The 26567-nt window shown below is 36.8% G+C and overlaps 1 protein-coding gene across 1 annotated transcript; it reads right to left on the bottom strand.

Moving 5' to 3' along the window:
• Window positions 1–6397: 6397 nt before the first annotated feature.
• Window positions 6398–25425, bottom strand: LOC113072992 (protein NLRC3-like). Its single transcript, XM_026245872.1, has 4 exons — window positions 24893–25425; window positions 15667–17452; window positions 6683–6856; window positions 6398–6575 (listed from the first exon to the last, which is right to left on the bottom strand). Exons 1-4 carry the CDS (start codon window positions 25161–25163, stop codon window positions 6398–6400), a joined length of 2409 nt encoding a protein of 802 aa, XP_026101657.1. The 5' UTR covers window positions 25164–25425.
• Between the last annotated feature and the right edge of the window lie 1142 nt (window positions 25426–26567).

The raw sequence follows: 26567 nt of genomic DNA, 5'->3' as shown, positions 1-26567 counted from the left end.
AACGGAGAGACATGAGAGATATTTCTATAGAAAGCTAGACATGTCTACTTTTAAACCAAGGAAGTGCTACCAAAAACAAATCATTATATTAATATAATAATTATATTTTTATATAATGAAATATCTCCTTCATTATATCTTTTTTATATTTACATACTTGTATTAGGTTTCACATAGCGTGTAAACATTTTACTAGTTGGACTTTTTCCAAACTATAATATCCCAGACAGTAGACGACTCTGATCCGGATCCGTTTTCAAACCGGCAAATCCGCGTTACAGTCATATCCGTTTCAGGGCTGTAACACGGATCTAGCCCAGGTGTGGTTTCAGTGGGCGGGAACTACAGTCGCAGAGCGGATCTGTGTGGAAACGAGCACACTTTTTTTTTTGGCAGTTCAGATCAAGAGAAGACGTCAAGACGGTTGAGGAAAATACAGACTGCTTGCTGTTATCCTCAAAAACCCCACCAAGGTATGACACACCGTGCGAACAAACTGTTCTACTAATAAATCAATGTCTTATGCAGTGTAACTTACTCGATAACTTAAAGGTTTGGTGTTTTTATTGATCCTTAGATCTGTGTCAGACTGTATTGTGGGCGAACACTAAGGCCTATGTTATCAGAGGACTTGCTAACATGAAGAAAACCCAACAGAAAACGTCCAGAGTTCTGCAATTATACATAATTAACAAATGTTTAACTTAATTACTTAATTTAAACTTGAGTTATTTTAACTCTTTCTATTCATTTTTTTTTTAGATTGCTGCGTGGTAATTATAGTGAGCTAGCAATTTTTAAGCGCTAACTCTAAAAAAGGATTAACGGTACTTTTAGTAGGGGGAAGGTCCAAATTGCAGCTACATTGCAGTTTCAAAGGACCGTACACGATCAGCCAAAGAAATGCTTGAATTTTTTATCTGTTTCCAACAGAACTGCACAGAGTACACGTGCGCATTGCAGCGCCATGCAAGACAAGCATTTGAGGACAAACCCAAATAATTGTCGTTCCTTTTATTTATTTATTTATTTTTTAGGAAATGGCCGATCGTTTCGCTAGATGAGACCCTTCTTCGTCTGGGATCATGTTTTGAAGATGCAATTTGGACCCCACTGAAGTCCACTATAAAGAGAGAAACCCTGGAATGTTTTTCTCAAAAACCTTAATTTATTTTTGACTGAAGAAAGAAAGACAATAAATAAAGGGAGTAAATTATGAGTAAATTAATTTAGAAGTAAGCTAATTTTTAAGACTGCTTGCATTTATTTGATCAAATATAAGTAAGTAATATTGTGAAATATTATTACAATGTTAAATAATTTTCTGTGTGAATGTATTTTAAGATGTAGTTTATTCCTGTAAATTTTCAGCATCATTACTGCAGTCTTCAGAGCATGATCCTTCAGAAATTATTACAAAATGCAGGTTGAGTGCTGGATTTATTTTGGTACTCCATTATCAATAATGGTTCTTATATAAAAAAATAATAATAATAAAATGAAAAACCTTTCTGCTGCTTAAAATTTCCTGGAAACATTTTTATGATTCTTTGGTGAACAGAAAGTTCAAAAGAACATAATTTAGATGAAATATATTTTTGCAACATTATAAATGTTTTCCTTCTATCAATTTAATGGCTATATGCTGAAACAATCATTTCTATTTAATAACACACATATCAAACATTTGAATGGTTGTATATCCTGAATTTTTAATATATTAAAGAGTATAACTCTTTAAATATTGATAATAATAATAAGAAACGTTTCTTGAGCAGCAAATAATCATATTAGAATGATTTCTGAAGATCATGTGACACTGAAGACTGGAGTTATGATGCTGAAAATACAGATTTGATCACAGAAATACATAACATTTTACTATATATTAACAAAGAAAATAAATATTTTAACTGATGATAAGTCTTCTAAATTTTTCATTAAAATATTATTTATTTATGTGATGGAAAAGCTGAATAAATTACTTTTTATTCTTTTATTCATCAATAAATCCTAAAAAAAAGTATCACATTCTGTAATATTCTGCAATACTGTAATACATACAATTCTATCATTAATTACTAACCCTCATGTAGTTCTAAACCTGTAAGCTCTCCATTCATCTTCGGAACACAAATTAAGATATTTCTTGAAGAATTCCAGGACCTCTCTGACCCTTCAGCTGACACATAATAGCATGTGCTGCTCACATTCATATATATATATATATATTTTATATTAGGGGTGGTATAACGGTTCACAAAATTCACGGTTCGGTTCGATACGATAACACTGATGTCACGGTTCGGTTCGGTACGTTTTAGATACAGCAAAATGTAAAATCTTTTCAGAATGCCGCAAGCGCACTGCGGGTCATGTGACAAGAACTAACCAATCAGCTTCATCCTTTCCCGTAACACCGTTGAAAGCTCAGCCAAGATGAAGGAACAGCTGATCATAGTTGCATATGGATTGCAATTTTGAAATAAATTTAGTAGCAGAGCTAGCCTACTGCAAGCAATTTTTAGAGCTGCAAATCCATTTATCCTTTGCTGAAATTTCCGCGTCTCATGGAGAGAGCACGTCATTGTTGCTTAGCAAAGACACACGCCTCATGAGCGCTTCTGCCAGAGGAGAAAGAGGCGCGACTAGCGTTTTCCATGCGTTTTTAGGCACGATATGTGAACGGCCCCTAAGGCGCTCGTTCACTCAGTATGCGATGAAGGCTCGTTGCAAAATGTCTAATGCATTTAACAGACCAGAAATAGAAGATCCTCCAATGACCAACAGGTCTGGTATTTGAGTGCACTTTGGATTCCCTGTAAGCTATAATGAATGAATGGTAAATAGTAAGGTCTCATATCCGCGACTATAATGTAAATGAAGCCTACCGATCTCCGCGGTGATGTCTTTTGCCCTGTTTGAATCAGTTGGAAATTGCTGCAGGGATAGTTTGTTGCGTGTATATTTCTCCTTTTTTTCGTCTTTTCCCAGATACTGATACAATAAGGTGATGTCAGCGTAAATGAGTTGACATGTTTCAAGTATTCCCGCTGGTGTGTTTTTTTTTTTTTTTGTATTCCCACTGGTGTACCCTATTGTCATGTAGCAGATGCGACATACCGTTGTTGTTTTTTATCCACCACTCTCTTTCCATCACCATTATAGCTTAAAGGGAATCCAAAGTGCACCCAAACACCAGATCTGTTGGTTATTGGAGGATCTTCTATTTCTGGTCTGTTAAACGCATTCGCCATTTTGCAACGAGCCTTCAGCGCGTACTGAGTGAGCGAGCGCCTGACTGAGTAGCCTAACATAAACATATAAGTTGGTGTTTTTTTCTTCTTCTGGGGTGTCAGGGGCGTTGCCTGTTACGTCGTTTGGGTTATTGGGTTACCTTGTTGAACGCATATCATTATATTTCTCTTTTTTTTTTCAAATATAATTAATTAGTCCAACGAACCGTTCGGTATACATAATGTGTACCACTTACCGAACCGAAAGTCTCGTACCGAACGGTTCAATACGAATACGCGTATCGTTACATCCCTAATATATATATATAATTTTTTTGGGGGGGTGTTTTCTCGTAGCTTCATAAAATCATTGTTGAACCCCTGTTGTCACATGGATTATTTTACCGATCTTCTTGCCACGTTTCTGGATCTAGATCGTGATAATTACATTGCTGTCTAGGGGAGAGTCAGAGAGGTCTCAGAATCAAAATATCTTAATTAGTGTTTCAAAGATGAACGAGTTGTCTTACAAGTTTGGAACAACATGAGGGTGAGTAATTAATGACAGAAATTTTAATTTTGGGTGAACTTACTCTTTAAGCTTAGTGGAGCACTAGAAGAAGAGACTTGTACTGCTTGGGGTAGTGTACCAAATAAACCTTTAATTTAGCTTTTTTGTGCATAAATTATCAAAAGGAAAGAAAAGATGCACAATGGCACATATTTTGCATTGTTTTTTGTAGTAATTCAATTGTTTTAATTTGAATGTTGTTTTAATTGAGTGTTCAGTACAGTAATTGTCTATACATCTAAATCAGTACTTTAAACATTTTGTTGTCTTAAGAGCTTCGTATAACAACTTAACAAAAAAAATATCAGTGCCATAAGACAGTAAAGTATTTAATTATCTACTACGTAAGATGCTTGTAATGATTGCTTTAATGGTATAAATTATTTATTCTTAAATACAGTCACAATCTACTTATGTGATTTGTATTATCAGGTAACTGTACAAATACTGTGGTATATGGACATCACTTTTTTATTTGTAACAAAGAAACATGCATTTTCTGTAAAGGTGTTCTGAAATATGTATTGTGAAAAGTACTATCCAAATTAACTAACTGTATTTGAATTGTAGATATGTATGCAACTTATTTGTGTGTGTGTGTGTGTGTGTGTGTGTTAGCATATATATAAATGTGTGTTTGAGCTGGCCCAGATCCGGCACAGTTCTGGACCAGAACCAAAATGGTACCGGACCAGATCCGGCCCACATTTAGGCCAAATCATCATAAAGGAATCCAGAGCTGACCCAGGTATTGGCCCGTTGTGCCAAAAGACCCAGGCCCGAGTCCGTTGCCCGGATCTGGGCCTGATCTTCCGATTGACCCGGGCCAGATTTGGCCCATATGAGTTTTGCTGTCTGGGATCTGACTAAATGTATAATCAAGTGAAATTATATAATATGAATATGAAATATGACATTATGAAACTATGAAGTTTCATTCACATGATCTAAATGTTCTACTGAACTACTAGTATCAGTGCCCATTAAAATAATGTTAATAATGTGGTTTATCATTTAGTTTATTTGAGAGCACATAAACAATATACACTTTGGAAATGCTAGTTATCTGATGTTCATTTATATATTTCAACATTACACAATACCAGTCAATACCAGTTTGCTAAATCAGTCATTTATTTTTAATAAATAAGTTTTCAGTATCATTACTCCAGTCTTACTCCAAGTGTAACAATATAGACTATACCATTTAAAAGCTTTAAGTTAGTATATATAGAAATTAAAACTTCTATTTAGAACACACAAGATGATAAAGAAAAATGATTAATATGATAAATGTTGCAATACTGTTATTTCAATGTATCAAAAAAATAAAAATACATTATCAGCTCCTTTCAGTATTAATAGTAATAATAACATTAATGATTGCCTGTTGTCTCCTGGCCATGCTGACATCCAGGTTCATTCAGACTTGGTCTGAATAAATTTAGGTCTCAAATTTGTTTGACTGGTGGTCCTCTCTTTTGATATGGGGGCATTTTAATGAGTATGAGTACGAGTACGAGTACAGCAGCCCAGTATCTTGCCCGATATTGATACCAGTATTGGTATTGTAATGCATTACATTACTCCTGTATTACTTTTGAGTTACTTTCACCAAAACAACTACAGAAGCAGACCTGCAGAAAGAAGCAAACCTTGGGATGTTTTTGAGTACCATCAGCTCAGTTGGGAGTAAACAGTTAATGGTTTACCATAACTAAATGCTATTTAGTTGTTTTTATGCTATTTAAAAAAAAGAGAAAAAACACTACAGTACAGTTTAATTAAAACTCCAGTACACTTCTGTAAAGGGCTGGGTGATTTGAGCAAAAAATCTCTCTATTTTTTGTCTGATTTGTGGTATATGGTAGCCTATATCTTGGTATTTTGTATTTGGATTAAACAATTAAAGTGTATGTAAGCGTGTAGGCATATATTTTAGGGGTGCATGATATATATCTGCCGATGATTAATGTGCATCTCGTCAGTAAAGCCGGTTCTCTAATCAGCTGTAAATACCATCAGGAGGATAAAGGAGAATCGCTAAAGCAAAAGCTAATGCACCTCTGACAGCAAAATTAAATTTTTCCATTGGTTTTTTTAACATTTACAGATGGAGAATATACCTGTGAAAAGTTATGCATTAAGGAAAACATCACATCTCAGACACATTAAACAGCATGTCTCTGTCAGCCTCACACGCAGCCTTTCTGTCAGAGCATCTGACGAGGTGGCCACAACCGCGACTTGCTTCATTTTTGATTCATTAATGTCTAGGGTTTTTTTTTTTTTTTTGGGCTGAAATCTAATGTTACTGATCATGTAACGGGTAAAATATTACTGCAAATTTATTAGTAATGCCTTACACTACTGTGTTACAGCAAAAAGTAATGTTACTGTAAAGCTAAATTCTGTAATGCGTTACTCCCAACATTGTTCATGCATGAAATAAATGTATTTGAAAATGTTAAATTTCTCATTGCAATATTTCAACATTTTTATTGTCATACGAACACAGTCCACCTGGTTCATTTTTCTCAGGTTGAAAAATCTGTATAATAGGCATCTGTATTATTTTATAGTAAACCATTTACCTCAGAATCCCCAGCTGACAGCTTGGGCTCTTCAGTCCATCAGAAAGAAGCTTCACTCCAGAATCCTGCAGATCATTGTTACTCAGGTCCAGCTCTCTCAGCATGTAGTTTGGTAATTGTAGAGCTGATGACAAACTCTCACAAGACTGAGCAGTGAGATCACAGCTCTGTAGTCTGTGTAAATAACAAAACAAACAGTAATATATAGTTACATCACAAGCTTTACAAATTGATAAAAACACCAAATATTTTGAATATTTATTTGATTAAAATTTTTTTACCTCAGAATCTCCAGCTGGCAGTTTTTGCTCTTCAGTCCATCAGAAAGAAGCTTCACTCCAGAATCCTTCAGATTATTGTTACTGAGGTCCAGCTCTCTTAGAATGGAGTTTGATGACTGTAAAGCTGAAGACACACTCTCACAAGACTGAGCAGGGAGATTGCAGCATTGTAGCCTATAAAATAATAATTAAAAACAAATAATTTGTTTATTTGGTATGGTTTATAATCTGTAGCACATATAACTTGCAAAAACCATTGACTAGTAATGCAGTTAATGCAAAGCTATAACCATATATTAAATGTGATATATTCAGTGATTACTGAATTTAAAAGAGAGTATAAGGCTATAAAATAAAAGGCTTCTTTTAGTTATTTTCATTTTGCTTTAATAATTAAACTCCTCATAAAACATCAAACCTAGACTTATAATAGCCGGGTGTGCCTTAGGCTGGCCACAATAAAAAGCCACTCTAAAATGTGCAGTTTTACTGTATTTGGGGGTCTGAAAAGCAGTCAGTATTTTGTGTGACCACCATTTGCCTCAAGCATTGCAACACATCTCAATCACATAGAGTTGATCAGGTTGTTGATTGTAGCCTGTGGGATGTTGGTCCACACCTCTTCAATGGCTGTGTAGAGTTGCTGGATATTGTCAGGAACTGAAACACGCTGTTGTATGCACTGATCCAGAGCATCCCAAACATGCTCTATGGGTGACATGTCCAGTGAGTATGCTGGCCATGCAAAAACTGGGATGTTTTCAGCTTCCAGGAATTTTGTACAGATCCTTGCAACATGGGGCAGTGCATTCATGCTGAAACATGAGGTAATGATCATGGACGAATGGCACTACAATGGGCCTCTAATATCTTCTTACGTTATCTCTGTGCATCATCAATAAAATGCACCTGCGTTTGTTGTCCATAATATACACCTGCTCATACCATAACCCCACTGCCATCATGGGCCACTCAATCCACAATGTTGACATCAGCAAAACCACTCACCCACAGAACGCCATACATGCTGTCTGCCATCTGCCCTGTACAGTGAAAACCAAGATACATCCATGAACAGAACACCTCTCCAAAGTGCCAGATGCCATCAAATGTGAGTATTTGACCACTCAAGTCAGTTACGACGATGAACTGCAGTCAGGGCGAGACCCCGATGAGGATGACAAGCATGCAGATGAGCTTCCCAGAGACAGTTTCTGACTGTTTGTGCTGAAATTCTTTGGTTATGCAAACCGATTGTTGCAGCAGCTCTCCGGGTGGCTAGTCTTGGAGGTGAGGAAGCTGTATGTGGAGGTCCTGGGCTGGTGTGGTTACATGTGGTCTGAGGTTGTGAGGCCAGTTTGATGTACTGCCAAATTCTCTGAAATGTCTTTGGAGACAGCTTATAGTAGAGAAATGAAACTTAAATTCACTCGCCAGACTAAGATCCAGGAACTGAGTTTGACACCCTTGGTCCCATTTTTGCCTTCCTCTCACTGTAAAAATGTAACTAAGATATTTTTACTTAAAATTTTAAATAAGCTACTTTTTACTTTCACTTGAGTAGATTTTTACACTGGCACTTTTGCTTGTACTTGAGTAAAATTGCATTCATGTAATGGTAATTTTAACGGAGCAGAATATTTTTTATACTATTTTCACCTCTGCCAAAGGAAAAAGAAATCTACTGCGATGCTGTGTACTCTGCACGAGGCTTAACATGATGAGGGACAAATGATTTGCAGATTTGTTTTGATGCATCAAGAGGGAAACCTTCCCAACACAGGAAGAAACTGGCTCTACACAAAGGTTGTTAAGTGTCGCCCAGATCACAGCTCGACAGATGTCTGCCAGAGAGGCACCATGCGCCAGTGCACAGGAGGGGACCACACTCTGTTTGGAGGGTTTTAGGGGTGTCCTGGGAGGATTTAACCTTCTGGCGCCCCTTAGGAACCTAACGATCAAGTCATGCCTCCCCAGGGACCAGCTGTCCTATGCATCGTGAAGTGCTGAAATGGCAGCCACATACACTTTCAAGGTGGATGGGGAAAGCCTACGCTCCAACCTTTCTTGCAGGAAAGAAAGCACAACTCTGACCAAGCATCTCCAAGGGTCTTCTCGGTGAGAAGAACACCAATGCATGAACAGACTCCACTTCAAAGCATAGGTCTGCCTCGTGGAGGGGGCTCTAGCCTGAGTGTTAGTGTCTGCCACCGCCGGTGTCAGATCAGTTAGGTCTGCAGCGTCCAGATCTTTGAAACTTGAACGTGTGGCTCCCTCCTCAGGGGGATGCACCAGGGAGGGCCTGTCACGAGTAGCATGAGTTCTGAATATAAGGTCAGGGTAGGCCAGTAAGGTGCATCCATCAGGACCTGTTTCTCGTCCTCCCTGACCTTGCACAGTGTCTGTTCGAGCAGAGTCACTGGGGGGAAACACATTGAGTAGAGCCTGAGTCCCCCCACTGCCAGCTGTACTATTCTCTGTCACAGGCCCCCCTTGGGCACGGACACACTGGCACAGGGAATAGTACAGCTGGCAGGGGGTGGACTTATGCAAACAAGTCTAACTGGACTTCCCTGAACCAACTCCAGATCAGCTGGACCATATAGGTATGGAGTCGCCATTCCCTGGAGAAAGTGAGCTGTCATAAGAGCACGTCAGCTGCATGATTGAGCTCCCCCGGAAGGGTTAGGACAACATGCAATAACTCTAGTCTGACTCCAGAGGAGGAGATGGCGGGCGAGTTGAGACATGCAACATGATTTGCGACTTACGATCGGTCATTCCTTTTAAATTTGCAGGTTTCTGCAAACACGTTGCCATATCAACTACGGAATGGCTCGTACTATATACTCCTCCTCCACTTCTATCAAACATACCTGGATATCTACACCGCTGGCCATGTTCCTTACTGGCCTGGAGGCGGAGGCGACACCGGGGAAAACGAAGTGGCACAGCTGTTAAGCTGAGGCTTGCGCTTTTGAAACACAGAGAGCATCTCTGTTCTGATGGAGTTTTCGGAAGTCGTGTTGTTCACCGCCGCTCCCTGGATCCGATTCGGGAGTGGTTAATCCACCTGGTTCCGACTGTGACAATCCCACCCTCCGGTTCATATTCTCCTGTTTTCTCTCCACGTTTTTATAGCGGAGGAGTGTGTTTGAAACATCTTCGTCCTCTACCACGGTCAAAGCAATGCAAGGTATCTACATTAAATCCTCTGTCTTTAAGGATGGCTTTGATCAACACCAGATCTGTGATTAACAAGACATTTTAAATGACTTGTTCTCTACCCGAAATTTGGATTTTTTATTTCTTACCAAAACCTGGCTCTGTCCAGGTGATCTGAGACCTTTTTCTGAACTCTTGCCATCGAAATGTTTGTTTTTTAATTCTCCGCCCTCAACTGGTCGGGGTGGCGGACTTGTATCTATTTATAAAGATCATTTTACGTGTCGCTCAGTGGCGAGTAACGTTAACTGCAGCAGCTTTGAAATTCAACTGTTTGTTTGTGAACTTGGTGATACACTTCTCATAGCGGTAATCTATCGACCACCAAAATCGAATACGAACTTTCTAACGGAGTTTGCTGAGTTCCTGAGTGATGTGACTCCGAAATACGACAAGCTTTTTATACTCCGTGATTTTAACGTTCATATTTGCTGCATGAATGATAATTTAGCCAAGGGGTTTACCCATTTGCTGAACGCCTTTGACTTTTCTATTGGGATTAATGGTCCCACTCATAAGGATGGCCATACACTTGACTTAGTGCTTTTGCATGGACTTAGTATTTCTGATTTAGAAGTCTGTGAAAATGGGTTTTCCGATCATAAGTCTGTTTTGTTTACTTTACCATGCTCTACTGCTGCACCTATAGTCCCATCTCGTGGCCGCCTTTCTCGACGTATTACTCATACTACCAAAGACTCTTTTTCATCAATTTTTCATAAAGTGATGCCTTCTATTGCTGACTTTTCCTGTGATGTTAGCGTTGAGGAACTTCTCTCCAAATTTAACTCCACCTTTTCTAATGTTTTAAATGCTGTGGCTCCTTTAAGGACTTTTCAGTCTAAAGCCCGTTCTGAACCCTGGATTGATGATTCTATTTGTTCTCTCAGACGTTGTTGTAGAAGAGCAGAACGAAAGTGGAAAAAGGACAGCCTTCATGTTTCCTTTGAGATTTTAAAGGACTCTCTTTTAAATATCAGAAAGCAGTGAAAAAAGCAAAATGTCGACATTTGTCAGATATTATTAACAAAAACTGTTCTAGACCAAAGACTCTTTTTAACATTATTAATGCTACTCTTAATCCGTCTGCCTGTCGTTTTTCTGGGGATTCTTCTCTTTCATGTGAAGAATTTTTATTATTTTTCGATGGTAAAATTAGGGATCTCCAGCTGGGTATAACTCCCTCGTTTTGTAATCCATCTAATTCCTCCATCGCAAACACATTTTTTAGTCAGTTTAAACTAATCTCTCTTCCAGATTTGCTGGAAATAGTTGAGCACCTAAAGCCCTCGGGCTCGTCCTTGGATATTATTCCTCCTTTTTTAGTTAAGCAAGTTTTTATTGACATCGCTCCATATCTTTTGTTCATCGTTAATCGCAGTTTAGAATCTGGCATTATGCCTGACTTTTTAAAGCATGCAGTGGTTTACCCACTGCTTAAAAAACAGAATCTGGATACATCAGTTTTAACAAATTTTAGGCCCATTTCTAATCAAAATTGTGTTTTCACAGTTACAAAATTTTTTATCTGACAATTCAATGTTTGAAACATTTCAGTCAGGTTTTCGTAAATGCCATTCTACTGAGACTGCACTCTTGAGGGTTCTTAATGATATTTTGATATCATCTGATTCGGGTGATTTTGCAGTCCTGGTGCTCTTGGATTTGACAGCTGCTTTCGATACAGTCGATCATGCTATTCTCATTGACCGTTTAGAACATTGTGTTGGTCTAAGAGGTGTTTCTCTAGAATGGTTTAAATCATATTTTGCAAATAGGAGTTTTTCAGTCAAGATGGGTGAACTTTACTCGAGTAACGCTTTTTTGCCCTGTGGGGTTCCTCAGGGTTCTATTTTGGCTCCTTTGCTTTTTTCCCTCTATATGCTCCCACTTGGCTCAATTTTTAAAAAACATGGTTTGTCATTTCACTGTTATGCGGATGACACTCAGGTTTATCTGCCTGTCAAACGAAACTCTGTGGGTCTTGAGTCTCTTATGACATGTTTGGCAGATGTAAAGACTTGGCTTTCCTTAAATTTTTTAATTTTCAATGAAAAGAAAATTGAAATTATATTTTTTGGTCCATCTGAATTTTCAAATTCCCCAAAAATTGATTTGGGAGGGATGACTCTGTGTTTAAAATCATGGGTAAAAAACCTTGGCTTAATTTTTGATGATGGCTTAAAGTTTGACTGACAAATAAATTCAATTGTCAAATCTAGCTTTTTTCAGCTGCGTCAACTTTCTAAAGCTAAGCCTTTTCTTTCTTTTAAAGATTTTGAAAAAGTAATTCACGTTTTTATTTCATCAAGGCTGGACTACTGTAACTCATTTTACTTTGGGATTAGCCAGACAGCTTTATCCCGCTTGCAGCTTGTTCAAAATGCTGCGGCTAGACTCTTGTGTGGCGTCAAAAGGAGGGAGCATATAACTCCTATTTTATGCTCACTACATTGGCTGCCTGTTTGTTTTAGAATTGATTTTAAGATGTTGCTCCTCATCTTTAAATCCCTGAATGTTTTGGCTCCACTTTATCTCAGGGAGTTGCTGGCAGAGTATAAACCCACTGGATCCCTTCGGTCTTCCAACCAGGATCTATTGTTTACTTCAAAGTGGAGGCTTAAGTGCAGGGGAGACCGTGCTTTCTGTATTGCTGCCCCCAGGCTTTGGAACGCCTTGCCACTGTCCATTAGACAAGCCTCTACTCTTAATATTTTTAAGTCCGACAATGGCTGCGGATGCCATATGCCACAGGAGCCTCTGAAAGTGCAAATTAATCCTGGGTTTGGACACATTTTATGTTTCTGCGTCAACATCTTGAAAGGGTGCTTGTGCAGGGCCAGATTAAAGACTCACAGATCCCGGATAGGTCGAAGGCCACCGCTTTTCTTGGGTACGATGAAGTAAGGGTTTTAAATCTCAGCTGGAGGGACCGCTTGTTTGCATTCTTCCTCGCGCAAAACAGAGGCATCCCAGACTGCCACCGAAGTCTTGAGAATGCCATTAAATTTGGGAGGTTACTGGGTGAACTAAATCAAGTAACCGTGTTGAACAATCCAAATGAGCCAGAGAGATGTGTTGGAGCAGTGCAAACCATGCCCCCAAACTCTGTACAAGTGGCACCAAAGGGACAGTCGACATACCCACAGTGGTGCAGCGATGGGGAGTTGTGTTGGATGGCCCAGAAAGCATTGTGTTCTGATTCTTCACAGCATAACTCCCCCTGTTCCCAGAAGAACTGGCCAGAGATGCATGGAGAGGCGTTGCGTCTCCGAAACATGACCTCTTGACATGACGTCGCAGAACTCTCAGCACGGGGTGGAGCCAATGTGGACGACGCCGGAAGGCGCCCATGGCAATGAGCAGGCTGAGGCACGACCTACGATGGAACGGTGGCAGCCAGAGGATTACAGTGGGGCAAGATGCGCTGTATGGCCGCAGTCTGCAGTTGTACTGTCAGGAGCTGCTAGGCACAGCCCTCGACAGTGTCGCCACACAGGCCAGTCTGGGAGATGGAAGAGTCGAGAAAGTGCACTTTGTCAGCGACTCTCATCCCAAACAGGCTGAACCAGAGATGGCACTACTGGACCACCAGAGTGGACATCACCTTCTCGAGGGACTGCGTTGTGACTTCTGTCACCATGTGCAGCTCCTGACTCAACCTAGGGTTGGTTCTACCCTCATGCATTTCTTAAAGCCTTGGCTTGGTGAATTTGCAGGATGGCCATGGCATGCAAGGCAGAGGTAGCTTGGCCTGCAGCAGTGTAAACCTTGGTAGCGAGAGCGGCCAATAGCTTACAGGCCTTGGATGGGAGGCTCGGACTACTCCTCCCAATGGCAGAGTTATGCGGACACAATAGCCCATCCCCCGATGCTGAAATCAACATCTGATCCCCGGCAGCAAACTGAATGACCCGCTGGGACTACTGTAAGAATGCCCAGCAGAATCATCCAGCAGCTGCACAGGACAAGCACTGCGACAGGGCTGAGAGGTCCATGGGGCGTGCTCCAGTGAAGAAGCTCTCACCGTCACCTTCAAATCTCACAGAGCACTAGCCGGGGGTCCTCTGCTCATGGCAGAAAAACCGGAATGGGTAGCGACAGAGGGGTCTGCTCCTTTCCCTTTAAGAAATGAGAGACGCGATCGCAGCATTGCCATGGTCACACATGCATCACCCATCCACGAACTATCTACAAATGTACAAGACATAATTCATAAATGAATGGCAGAGTAAAGTGAAGTTGTGTTTGTGACATAATTTATTTGTGAAAATGTTTATTTGCAAATCTAATTTTATTTAATGTTGAACCTTTTTTATGGATCTCTTTCTATTTATTTGTTAGTATGTTTAATTGTTTGTAAATCTCTTAAAATTTATTTGTGGGTTTATAGGGAATAATACAACAATTCTACCTCCATAGCTCCACTATGGAAAAATATTAACGAATAGTTATCACCTTACCCAGTTAGTTGATTAACTTGACAATTTCAAACATTTTTGTATAAAATTTTTCCTAAAATGTCATTTTTAAATATGCAAATGAGGATTTTTTATGACTATCCTGGATATACACACTAATTTGCATACATTTCTCATACAAAAATCTGAACTGGATGAAGTCAGTTTAAAACAATTTTTTTTACATATTAGAGTCAAATGTTTATACATATGCAAGCATATGGGTAGCAATATTCAATTTGGAATGTAATATACAAAATGACAATGCAATATGTAAAACGGCAATGCATTTCTGTATTTACATTTACATTTTCCAATACATTTGTGCAACGTTTGGTGCAAAATGAAAATGAAAATTAAATTATATAATTTTCATTTGCCATTTCATCAAAACGTACACGCACCAACTGTCTTGTCCATGTTCCTCACTTGAATCCTCTTGAGTCTCTTGACCTTCTGCAAGCCCCGCCTTGTTCACGCAGTGATTGATTGATCGGCTCGGAGTGCATTTTCAATGTGCATATTGAATTTTGCTACATTCATTGCGGGACTCTGACTGAAAATGCAATTGTAAGTGTTTTGGCTGTGAATGTAAATGCAATTAAGAAAAATAACATTTGAATTATAATTTTGCCACAGTTTTGCTTGAACATGTTACACATATCTAATCATTTCTGTAATACATTTTAATTTTCTAATTCTAATTTTGCAACTTACTAAGCATTAAAATTACTATTCATTTTACATATTAAAACTAGTGTATGAAATGGCAAATGAAAATTGTGTAATTTAAATTTCACTAAAAGTTGCACAAATGTATTTGAAAATGTAAATGTAAATACCGAAATGCATTGTTATTTTGCATATTACATTCCAAATTGAATATTGCTACCCATATATTTTGGGTGTCTCTTTTTGTCACTTCATAATTCAGAAAAATCCTTGAACAGCCAGAAAACTATATTTACACAAGTTTGGGGGTATTGAAATGTATTTAAAATGTATAATAAGTAAAAATGTAAGGTTTGTTGTAAGTGCTACTGAACTGGGATTTATGGCTTACAAGAAAAAAACTAAATTGAAATATATTGACAAATAGATAAAGTGCTATCAAAGAAACACTTAAGAGTGTCTTTTGGATTTTTCTTTCCACTAATCTTAATGAAAATGTTATGAATACCCATGTAGCCCAAAATCTCAAAATTGACAGGTGCATCTAAAAAAAGTGTTTTTGCCTTCAGTGTCTCCCCTTTAAAACAACTAACAGTGTATATAAATTAATATAAAGAAAACACGTACAGTGCTCTTCTGGTGTTTTTGATGACTGGCAGCAGTCTCATCAGTGCTTCATCAGATCTTCTGTACTTCTTCAGTTCAAACTTCTCTTGAGTTTCTTCTGACATGAGGAGCACAAACACCAAACCCGACCACTGAGCAGAGGAGAGATTCTGCTCTGAAAGTTTTCCAGAGCCCAGATTCTTCTGGATTTCCTCCACAAAGTCATCTTTCAGTTCATTCAGACAGTAGAAGAGATTGATGGTCCTCTCTGTTGATTCCTCCATCTCAATTTTCTTTTTTATATAGTCAACAGTGTCTTTGGTGTCCTCTGTTTTGAGCTCCAATCCTGGCAGTAGTTCCTTCAGGTCTCTCTGATTGGACTCCACTGAAAGACCCAGGAGGAATCGGAGGAAGAGGTCCAGGTGCCCATTCTCACTTTGTAAAGCCTCATTGACTGCAGCTTTGTGAAGATCAAACAGTGACTTTGTTGACAGGATACATGACAGTTTTTTCCAGGATTCGAGAAATGGGTTTTCCTTCTTTTTTTTGTTAATGAAAAACACATAGAGAGCAGCAAGTAATTCCTGGATGCTGAGCTGAATGAAGCTGTAAATGTTTCTCACTGACATAGATTTTTCCTCCTGAAACATCCGGGTGCATAACCCAGAGTACACAGAACCTTCAATGGCATCTAGTCCACACTCCTCAAGATCGTCTTTGTAGAAAATCAGATTACCTTTCTGTAGTTGTTTAAAGGCCAGTTTCCCAAGCTTCAGAATAATATCATCAAAAGACATGACTTCAGCCTTAGTTTTAGGATCCTTGCAATATTTTATTTTCATCTGCTGCTTCTGACAAAGTAAAAAGTTTGTGTACATCTCTGTGAGGGTTGTAGGTGTTTTGTCATTGCTCTCTTGAACCAGCAGAGGCTGAAGAACAGTGAGAGAGATCCAGCAGAAGACCGGGATGTGACACATGATGTACAGACTTCTGAATTTTCTGATGTGACGGATGATGTTTTCAGCAACCTCAGGACTGCTGTTTCTGATGAAGTACTCCTCTTTCTGCTCATCATTGAATCCTCGTACCTCTGTCACCTGATCGATGTATTCTCGGGGTATCAGACTGGCTGCTGCTGGTCTGGATGTGATCCAGATGAGAGCAGAGGGAACCAGATGTCTCTTGATTAGGGCTGTAACTATCTTACTCACTGTTGTTTTCTTATTAACATCTGTAAAGCCGTCACCCTCTTCAAAGCTCAAAGGGAAACGACATTCATCCAGCCCATCAAAGATGAACATGACCTTATTCCCATCTTCAGGAAGAGATGTCAGCTCTGTAAGGCCACTAAAGCAGTATGTGTTAAGCAATCCCATGAGACTGTACTTCTTTTTTTTAATCAAATTCAGCACAAGGAATGGGAGTGGAAAAATGAAGACTATATCTTGATTTTCTTTACCTTTAGCCCAGTCAAGGATGAATTTATTGACAGAGACAGTTTTTCCCACTCCTGCAATCCCCACTGTGAGCACTTTTCTGTTTTGTCGACCCATATCGTCTTTGAACATGTCATTACACTGGATCGGCGTGTCCTTGGCAGTCAGTCTGTTGTGATTTGATTCGATACGTCTCACCTCATGTTCATTTGATCTTCCTCCAGTCTGATTCTCCACCACATATAAATCAGTGTAAATATCGTCCAGGTATTTATTTTCACCCGTCTGTGAATTACCAACCAATATCCGCTCACAGTGCTGTTTTAGCTTGTCCTTCAAGATCTTTGTAGCTGTACTGTCCTCAGCAGAACCTTTGAGAAAATGAAAAGAAAAAGTCAGCTAAGAGTAAGTTATTGGTTTTTAATAAAATAATGATGAGAATATCTTTATGTAGTTTCAGACATGGTCTGTGATTCTCATTACAAAACTTGAAAACTGTGTGTGAATCTATATTCTAATTAATGTTCCTGAAGGGCCAATGAGTGAGACTTATGCCTAATTCACACTACAAGATTTGAAGTTGCAATTTGAACATTAGTTAATGAACCATGAACTAACTTTAATGATCAGTATATAGTAGGTGGGCAACCAAAATTGGTAATACCGCCACCACAGCGTTAACTGCAAATCAGTCACGAGTTAAATTAATTTGCAAAACTACTGCCAGGTGGCGCAAGAGGACAGATTGCGAACTGTATGTAATTGTAAAATGTTGGTTTGTAAACGAAGATGAAACGTAGAAGTAAAACAACAATAATATTATAATATAACTCAGTAACATCCTAAAAAAAACATTAGAAAATTTTACAGTGAGTGAATTTCAAAACATAGGATAGTCTTAGGCTACAGTCTACTCATCAAACATTTTAAGAAAGACCTTTGCACAAAGGCTCTTCCTGCATGCTATTGTAATTAAACAATCATTACACAAACATATATATTTCTCCCGAATGAGAGAACCCAACCTTTCCTTTCCTTTAATTTTTTGTTTGTTTGTTTGTTTGTTTATAGGTAAGCCTATATTATTATATACTGCAATTATATTTATCAATTAGAATTATATATTTTTATATGTTTTGATAAATTTGTTAAATTTAAAGAATTTGTTGTAAAGTGAAAGGAACATAAAATATCCTGTTGGTACATTATAACATTATTAGGCCAGTTGTTATTATTCTGAATGTAATAAAATGCAACCTATAGTATACTTGACACATATATTTTTCTTCTCACAAACTTAATTTATTTTTTAGCATGTTTTATTTTTTTAAACATGCAGCAAACGAAAATGGCGATTAATCTGTTAAAATGTGATACTGTGGGTTAAAATTTTTAAATTATATACTTAGGAACAGAGTCTGTGCCAAATCTAGGCTATGTTGTTAACTATTTATGATTTATATAGGAACTGTTTATAAAAAAAAAAATCTAATTATATTGTTAGTTTTATGCTAACATGCAATCAATGTCTTCGGAGACTAAATAAGATATAAGTTCATTTAGGCTATTTAACATGCACTGTGACATTTTAACCTTTTTAACCTATAAACTCCTTGAGATTTTAAAGTCAGTTTAATAGTATTGAAATTCAAATTGAATCTAGTATAAAAAAAAGTTTGAATTGCTTAAATTATTTTCATGAATTAATAATACCTTTCATGTTTATTCTTGTAGAAAATAAGTGTTTATTCTTAAAGAAAATAAGGGAAAGAATAAGGGATGATCCAAATATTTGTAATGTACAATAATATAGGCCTATAGCTGCATGTAGTCTAAAAGTTATCGTATTTGTCCTGCTTCAACCATTTGTGTAGGCTACAATTATTAAAAAAAAAATAGAAATAAATAGCGTCATTAAAAAAATGGCATGGGATTTTAAAGCATAACAAATGAAGGTCTATGAAATGTAAGTCAATAAATCATTTTTCTAAACAAAGGCACTTATAGTTTTGAACTAAACTATTATTTCAACCATATTGCCTGTGAATAAAATGCATACTTTTCAATGAAAGAACCATTAGAGAGTGTAGGTTGCTTGGTGTTTGGATTTGTACTTCAATATGAGGTCAAAGTTTAATGCCTACTTTTTTTTTTACTCTCTATTTAACAGCATTAACTTAAAATGAAATACATCTTCCTTCAGTTAGAATTAATCTTTTCCTGCTTTGCTAAATGTTGGGCTCATGACCAATAAGTTGTATTCGCCTCAATCTGATTTTGTAAAATCAAACTGCAGATGGTGAAGCTGGTCCAGTTAGTGTGAGTCATGCACACTGTGCAGCGGGAGCAGCTGACGGAGGATTCCCCTTAGTCTTAAAGCCTTCCTCAAACTCCTACGTTCACCAAAAACAATGATTTTCATAAAAATAATTATTAATTATCAATTGATAAATTGTTATTATTATGGTCTTGTGAAAATAATATTATGGGCTGCAAGAAAATAATGAATAAAACTAGTGCAGACAGCATATTTCAACCCAGTAGCGGGACAAAACACAGTTCCTTGCGCAAAAAAACAGACCAAATTCAATTCAGCTAGAGGGGGTTGTTTTATTGGGGACGGTAGTTCTGTATAGCTTGTGGGGGTTGAAAAATAAAGGTGTGAATTTATCAAATGGGTGCTTTCTCTTCTTCCTCCACAAATACTGTGGGTAGTTTGGTGGCGAGATGTTTATATAAATTAGAGTTTGTGATTGACAACGCGACTGACAATGTTGCGATAAGTAGGCTAAACCAACTTTGCAACTCATTACCCCCCGAACACAGGACATAGCATACATATGTATGTTTCACCTCTCCTCCTCAACACCTCTCAACCCGCAATGTCAATGTTTACGAATAGAGATTTAGAATGGTGTAGTAATTTTGTATACATTGTGTAGTTGTTTGGAATTATTCATTGTGACCATTAAATATTTTATTTTTACACAACTATTTTAAAGATCTTGTAATATGCATTTCTCCTTAAACTGCACCTTAACATTTTTAATTGTGTGTGTGTATATATATTAAAAAATTTCCATCAGTTAAAATAATACAGTTATAAATAACAGGTAAATAATCGTCAATTTATCACTTTTTCAAAGCTCATGAAAGAAATGGAAAAATATTCTGAAAAGGGGTGTCAAAAGATTAATTGCATCCAAAATATAAGAATCTATAAAATACACGCATATATTTAAGTTATAACTTTTATTTGAGATGCAATTATCAGCCCTACTTCTGTAATCAGTAATCAGATAAAGAAAAAACGAATATTTCATTACTACTTTAAAACCATCAACAAATGTTTTCACAGATGAAAAGATACATTAGTTATTTACCATTTACCTAAATCCAATCAAATAACAGTAGTGGGATTCACTTCTTCTTTTAAAAACATGAATTTGCTTTCTGTTTCATGTACCAGCACTCGACTATCTTTCCCGCTGGACAGGTAACATTACTCACCTGTCTTCTCCAAGCGACAAAACAAAATTGAAATTGTCCTGATAAGTTATGTCAGGCCACTTATTCATTTCAACCTCCCACTGTGTCATACACCGGGGATGTGTTAAATATTTACTATCACAACATTGAAAAGTGTTCTGTGTGTGCTCCCGCCACAATAACTCTTTACCGTACAGCTAGCGAAATGGAAGTTTAAGACATTATAAGGAAATACGTCATTGTATTTACTTCCGAGTTGCAAAATAAGGTGGATAGTGCAATAAAGTTTATTATAAATAAAAGATTTTAACTGTAAATAATTTTGAAATAACATTTAAGTTTAAATGTTGCCAGTACATCCATGCATATAATGTACATACAGTTAATCATTAATTTCTAGCTTTTTTTTGTTTATTTATAGCATAAATGTGTATCTTTCAAATGTTTAATAAATTGTACATGACTAATATGCCCTTGCTATTTGTTACCATTAATGATTAATTACTAGAGTGTTTATGCATAACTAATGCATAATTTGCTATTTTATATATACTTAATTAATGTATCATTCAGACCTTTAAAATGTTGTTTTCTCCTGTTTATTTATGATTCAAGGAATATCCTGTTTAAAGATATACAGTAGTATACTAATTTAAGTGTTGAGCTAATAAGTATTTTACATTGAAATTACAATGTGTGTTATTTCTTTATGTTCTTATGTGTAAATAGTGTGAATTCCAGTCATTTGAGACCCATTTTGTCATTCAGATGACATCTCATAAAGGTAATAGTGACTAGTAAACATTTAGAAAAAGTTACAAATGATGAATAGATTCCACTTTAGATTGAGCGCTGCAAAAACATGAACAAATAATTGATAAATAATTAATTAGGATGCGTAAACAGCAGATGTCAATGAAGACCAACTTATATATATATTTATACTATGGGGCCATTTAATGCTTGAATCTGATTGGCTGACGAACGTTCTGAGGTGCAGTTATTTTCTGGGATACACACGGCGAACATACTTCCAGACCGTATTACAGTTGCATATCACTTTGCATAGTAAAACTGTAATAACGGTCACGCAGTTTGCACAAAAAGGTGTTAGCACTGCCCTAGCGATTTTATCAGTTAGCCTATATAGTGTAGCAACTTAATGAACAAATATCCTGAAAACTTGAGCTGAGACTCAATCTTTTGTACAGCTTTGGCATATCTAGTAGTTTGAAAAGTGCCAGTCAAATGCCGTGTTTCTCCATTGGCACCTTTTGTTTTGTTTTTTTACTTTTAGTGAAAAATAAATGTAGCAAAGTTTAATAATTTAATCAACTCAAGTAAAAGTACCACAATTTAGCCAAAAAAAATGAAAAATGTATTGTGTATACTGTAACGAAAGTATTTGTAATTAGTTCCTGATTAGATTGCAGGCATTCTTGAGTCAAATTAACTGAATCATCATTTAATGAATCACTGAATAAATATCACTGGTCTGCTGTTGCTCTTCTCTGACAATGACATGTTTCAAATGGCAAATGCTTTAGTGGTTCAGGGCACTGATGACTTGTCACCAAACTTTGCCATGCAGTTGCTGTTCAAGAGATTTCTTCAGAGCACAACATTAGAAGAAAGACTGTCCAGTTTAGCACTGATAATATCTGTGCTCGCGAAATCAACCTTAAAGCTGCAGTGAAAGACTTTGTGCACCAAAATGCAAATGATTTGGTTGAATTTATGTTTGTTTGTATTGCTTGTTATAGAGTTATTCCTTTAATGTATGTTTTAATCCAAGTGTTTTTTTTTACTGTTCAATTTACAAGATTACGGTTATGAGATGTGTGGTGGCCATTTGCCTACATGAATTTCATAAAAGTATGCACATTAAATAGTCTATATAATGTTATTCAATAATAATGCCAAATGCATCAATGCAATGATACTTCATCACATTTATTCCTGTTAAATCAGATATTTAAATGGGGAGATGGACTCAGTAATATAATTGCAGCAGGTGCACAATAAATTTGAAAGGTTTACTTTGTTTTTCTCTGTTATTCTCTGCTGTTTCTGAGCATTTGTGTTTATCTGAGATGCATACAGAATGAGAGAAATAAACAAGATACAGATTAATAATAATTTAGATAGTATTCTATAGCAATGGTGCTAAATCATGTGTCCCATTAATTCACTATGAGGCAGTAACATTACCAGTCTTTACTCAAATGCTAGTAGTGAGTCTTGTCATAGTGATGACATTGTACCGTTTCCTGCATCAGGTGAGCTGTAGATGTTTACTGGTCCAGTGAAGCTTCCAGCGAGTACAGGAGCATTTACACTTGCACCTGTTTCAGCTTTCACTTCAACAACACTGGCTCCAGGCTGAGCACTGCTGCTTATCTGGACTGGACATTTATCAGCTGAAAGAGAGAGAAAGGTTTATGATTCTTACAAAGATTAACATACTTTACAACTTTCATATAACTTACATACTTTTGTTAACACTTTAGAATATTGTTTCTTACTTACTGCATAACTAATAAGGAATGATTGAAAAACTAAAGATTATTATTCATTAACATTTAACTCACTACTGTTAACTACTAAGAAAGATGTGTTAACTAAACAGTATGTAATATAATGTTATGATTGTGTTAAGTAACAGTTAGATAATCAATAACTAATATTCTGTCATACCTCCTGAAGAACCACTATTAATTATTTCCTAGTAAAGGTTCAACAAAAATAACTATGAAGTAACTACTAATGAACAGTTATACACAATTATACACAATTACAGTTAATTACAATTACATGAATTGTGACCCTTTCATATAAAAGTTATTAGCAGTAGCAGTAGTAGTACAAAAATACAATATTTATAAATTCTATACATTTTATAGAACTTTTGCCTGTCGTGAAGTGTGTTTTATAAGAAATCAGCTTCTGATATGAACCCCAGCTCAACTTTTTTTTTACCTTATTTTATTTACAGTACTGTATGTGTGCCTCCTCAGCATATACAACATTATCATTAATTCAGTATGTAAGGCAAGTACTGAGGGAAAGTGAAAATACAGGTAATTAATAGTAATTAATAAAGAATTATCAAATAATTATGCAAGACTTATTTAGAACCTGAAACAGTATTCTAAAGTGAAACTGTTAGTAAATAATCATTACTACATCATTTTGATTAAAATCATCAAATCAAACATATACTTAGAAACTTACATAAGTAATCATAAACTTTGTAAAATACACAACACAGTTTTTATTTTTGTTTACGATCTTTAAAATGAGAACTTTCTTAATCCAGCATATTTTATTACATATTAACATGTATCCTGCCCACATTTAAACTAATTTAACAAACATTTTATAATCAAAAGTTAAACATTTAGAAGCAAACAAAATACATATTTTATTTCCATTAAAGTCTAATGAGTGGACTGTGACAAAATTGCAACTGTTGTAGCACGTTGTACTTGTCCTTTTACTCAAGTAATTTTTAAAATGAACAGGCCTACTTATAATTTTACTTAAGTAATATTTTATTGGAGTATCTGTACTTTTACTCAAGTACTTGATTTGTGGGCCACAGCCTGATTATTGTAGTGACTATTTGTGTATAACTGTTCAGTAGTAGTTTTTCATATTTATATTTCTTCACATTAACTAGTAGATAATTAATAGTAGTTATTCAGGAGGTTTAGATTAGTTATTGATTATCTAACTGTTACTTAACACAATCATAAAATGATATAACATACTTATTAGTTAACACATCGTCCTTAGTAGTTAACAATAGTGAGTCAAGTGTTAATGAATTAGTTCTTCAATAATTCCTTATTAGTTACGCAGTATAAAACAGTAATCTAAAGTGTTACCATACCTTTTGTATTTGTGATTGTAATGATGCATTGATTGATTTCACCTACTGGTCAAGCATAATTTGTATCAGAGTGTAAAAAAGTTTTAATCAAGCTTGTACGCTGGGGGTCACAGTTCTATTAAATGTATTTGTGTAGACTTGCTGATGTTGGGCTATGTCCTGTAATTGCTGTTTTATTTCCTCTTGTTTCTGTGTACAGTACAAGCAGTGATAGTTATTTACCCTGTATCTCTTTTGAATGATCTCCAGCAGTCTTCATATTGCCTTCAGCTTGAGCTGTGTGTGTGAGAGAGTGTGTGAGAGAGAGAGAGAGAGAGAGGATCACTCACTGGGAAACATGAATCACACAAACACTTCAGCAGAGCACAGAGGAAAGTTTAATTCAAAAAGTTACACTGCTAAACAATTACATGAAGGTAAATGTTACCTTGCTTGTGTTCGTCCTCCAGCTGAACAGCCAGATTGTTCTGGCCTATCTTCCTCAGGATGCTGACCGTGATCTTCACAGCTTCTTCTAGTCTATAAAATGCCACCAGTTTATCCACTGTTTTTAACCGATCCGCATCCTCCATTTCAGACGATGATATACACTTAAGTTTCTTTAAGTGCCACTGAAACTTCTTCAGACCATCTTTGTCCAGTTGCTCCAGTGACTTCAGAAGGAGTTCTTCTACATCATCCATTTCAGATGTTGACATCGTGCCACTGAAACTTCTTCAGATCTTCTTTGACCAATTCCTCCAGCGACTTCAGAAGTCAAGTTGAGACCCTAAAGTTGAGTTGAGAAACCTATGAAGTGCCAGAGTTGTGTAAATATGCTGAAATTACTGTTTGTTCCCAAAAGACCCGCACATAATCTATTTGTCATACCACTGAGTAAATGATTGAGATTGAAATAGAAGTAACAAACACAGAAAAAGACATAAACAGGGGCAGACAGGCCACACTGAAATAAACTTAGAAGAACAGACAGACTGTAGAGGTTTCTCTTAGCTCAGTGCAGAATTAGCTTTGTACTCAGACTAGGTGTCACGCTCTTTAGCGATCTCGTGGAGTGTCCATGAGCTTCATCAGAGGGCACTCCATTCCAGACTCTTGCCACTTCTCCCTAGACTCCATTTCCCATAATCCTTTGCCAGGACTCATAAATTGCAATCATCTGTCTCTCATCACCTCATCAGTCTCGCACTATTAAGGTTGCACACATCCAAACACAGTTTGCTGATTACTGTTTAGCCTGTAACCTGTTTTTTGTGACCCGTTTTTTCTTGCTTTGCCTTGTCTTCTTGTTTTTGACCTTGGACTGTTTATCTGATCACTCTTTTTGTCTCGCCCTGGATTGTACCTGTTTGCTGGTGTTTGACCTTTGCCTGTTCACGGATTCCTCTTTGTCTTAGCCTGGGAAATTATTGTTTGCTGGTACTGGACCCTGCCTGTCTGACCACGTCTACAAATAAAGCCTGCATTTGGATCCTCAACTTTGTTGCCACACCTCTTTGCGTTACACTAGGTGAACTGAACTGTGAAACAGAAAGTCTAGTTATTTTTAACTAGAGTGATATCTCTATACCATGCTGTAATAATCCTCTGATATGTGCAGCACAAGTGCTAAATCTTTCAGACAGTCTATTAGTGAAAGCATTTCTTCAAAACATAAAGTAGCAAGGTAATGATGTGTGCAGTGGAACCATCAGTCATTAATGAGGAATGTTTGTTGCTCAGTTAAATACCGAAATGATTAACCATCCTGTTTCATGTTACTATAATTTCTTATAGAAGGATGTATTAACATGATGTGTCATTTCCCCCACCAAAAATATAATCAACATTAATCATCATTGTGAATAAAATCTAAGGACATATAAATGTAAGGACATTCATACAAACTGTTTGTACCGTCCAAATGTGCCACCTGCTGGCAATTTGCTGATTTTTGATTAGAACAATACAAATGGCTAATGTGCCTTCAAAAATCCAAACAATTTACAAAGAAAGGTGTGTCTGTGTCTGTGTGTCTGTGCGAGTGTCTGTGCCCCAAAAATACCCTTAGACTCCAGAAGGTTAACTAAGATAAGAGTATGTATGTAAACTTGAAATGTGCT

The sequence above is a fragment of the Carassius auratus genome, unplaced genomic scaffold (genome assembly GCF_003368295.1).
Source record: "Carassius auratus strain Wakin unplaced genomic scaffold, ASM336829v1 scaf_tig00011187, whole genome shotgun sequence".
Taxonomy (NCBI): domain Eukaryota; kingdom Metazoa; phylum Chordata; class Actinopteri; order Cypriniformes; family Cyprinidae; genus Carassius; species Carassius auratus.
Note: the sequence above shows the minus strand (reverse complement) of the source record. Positions and strands in the feature narration are given on the sequence as shown.

Excerpts from the sequence above, each read along its gene's own strand:
- LOC113072992 (XM_026245872.1), bottom strand. The coding sequence starts at position 25,163 with ATGTCAACATCTGAAATGGATGATGTAGAAGAACTCCTTCTGAAGTCA. Across the intron at positions 17,453-24,892 it reads GGAGGACGAACACAAGCAAG|GTTCTGCTGAGGACAGTACA; the intron begins GTAACATTTACC and ends ATTTTCTCAAAG. Across the intron at positions 6,576-6,682 it reads TGCCAGCTGGAGATTCTGAG|ACTACAGAGCTGTGATCTCA; the intron begins GTAAAAAAATTT and ends TTATTTACACAG.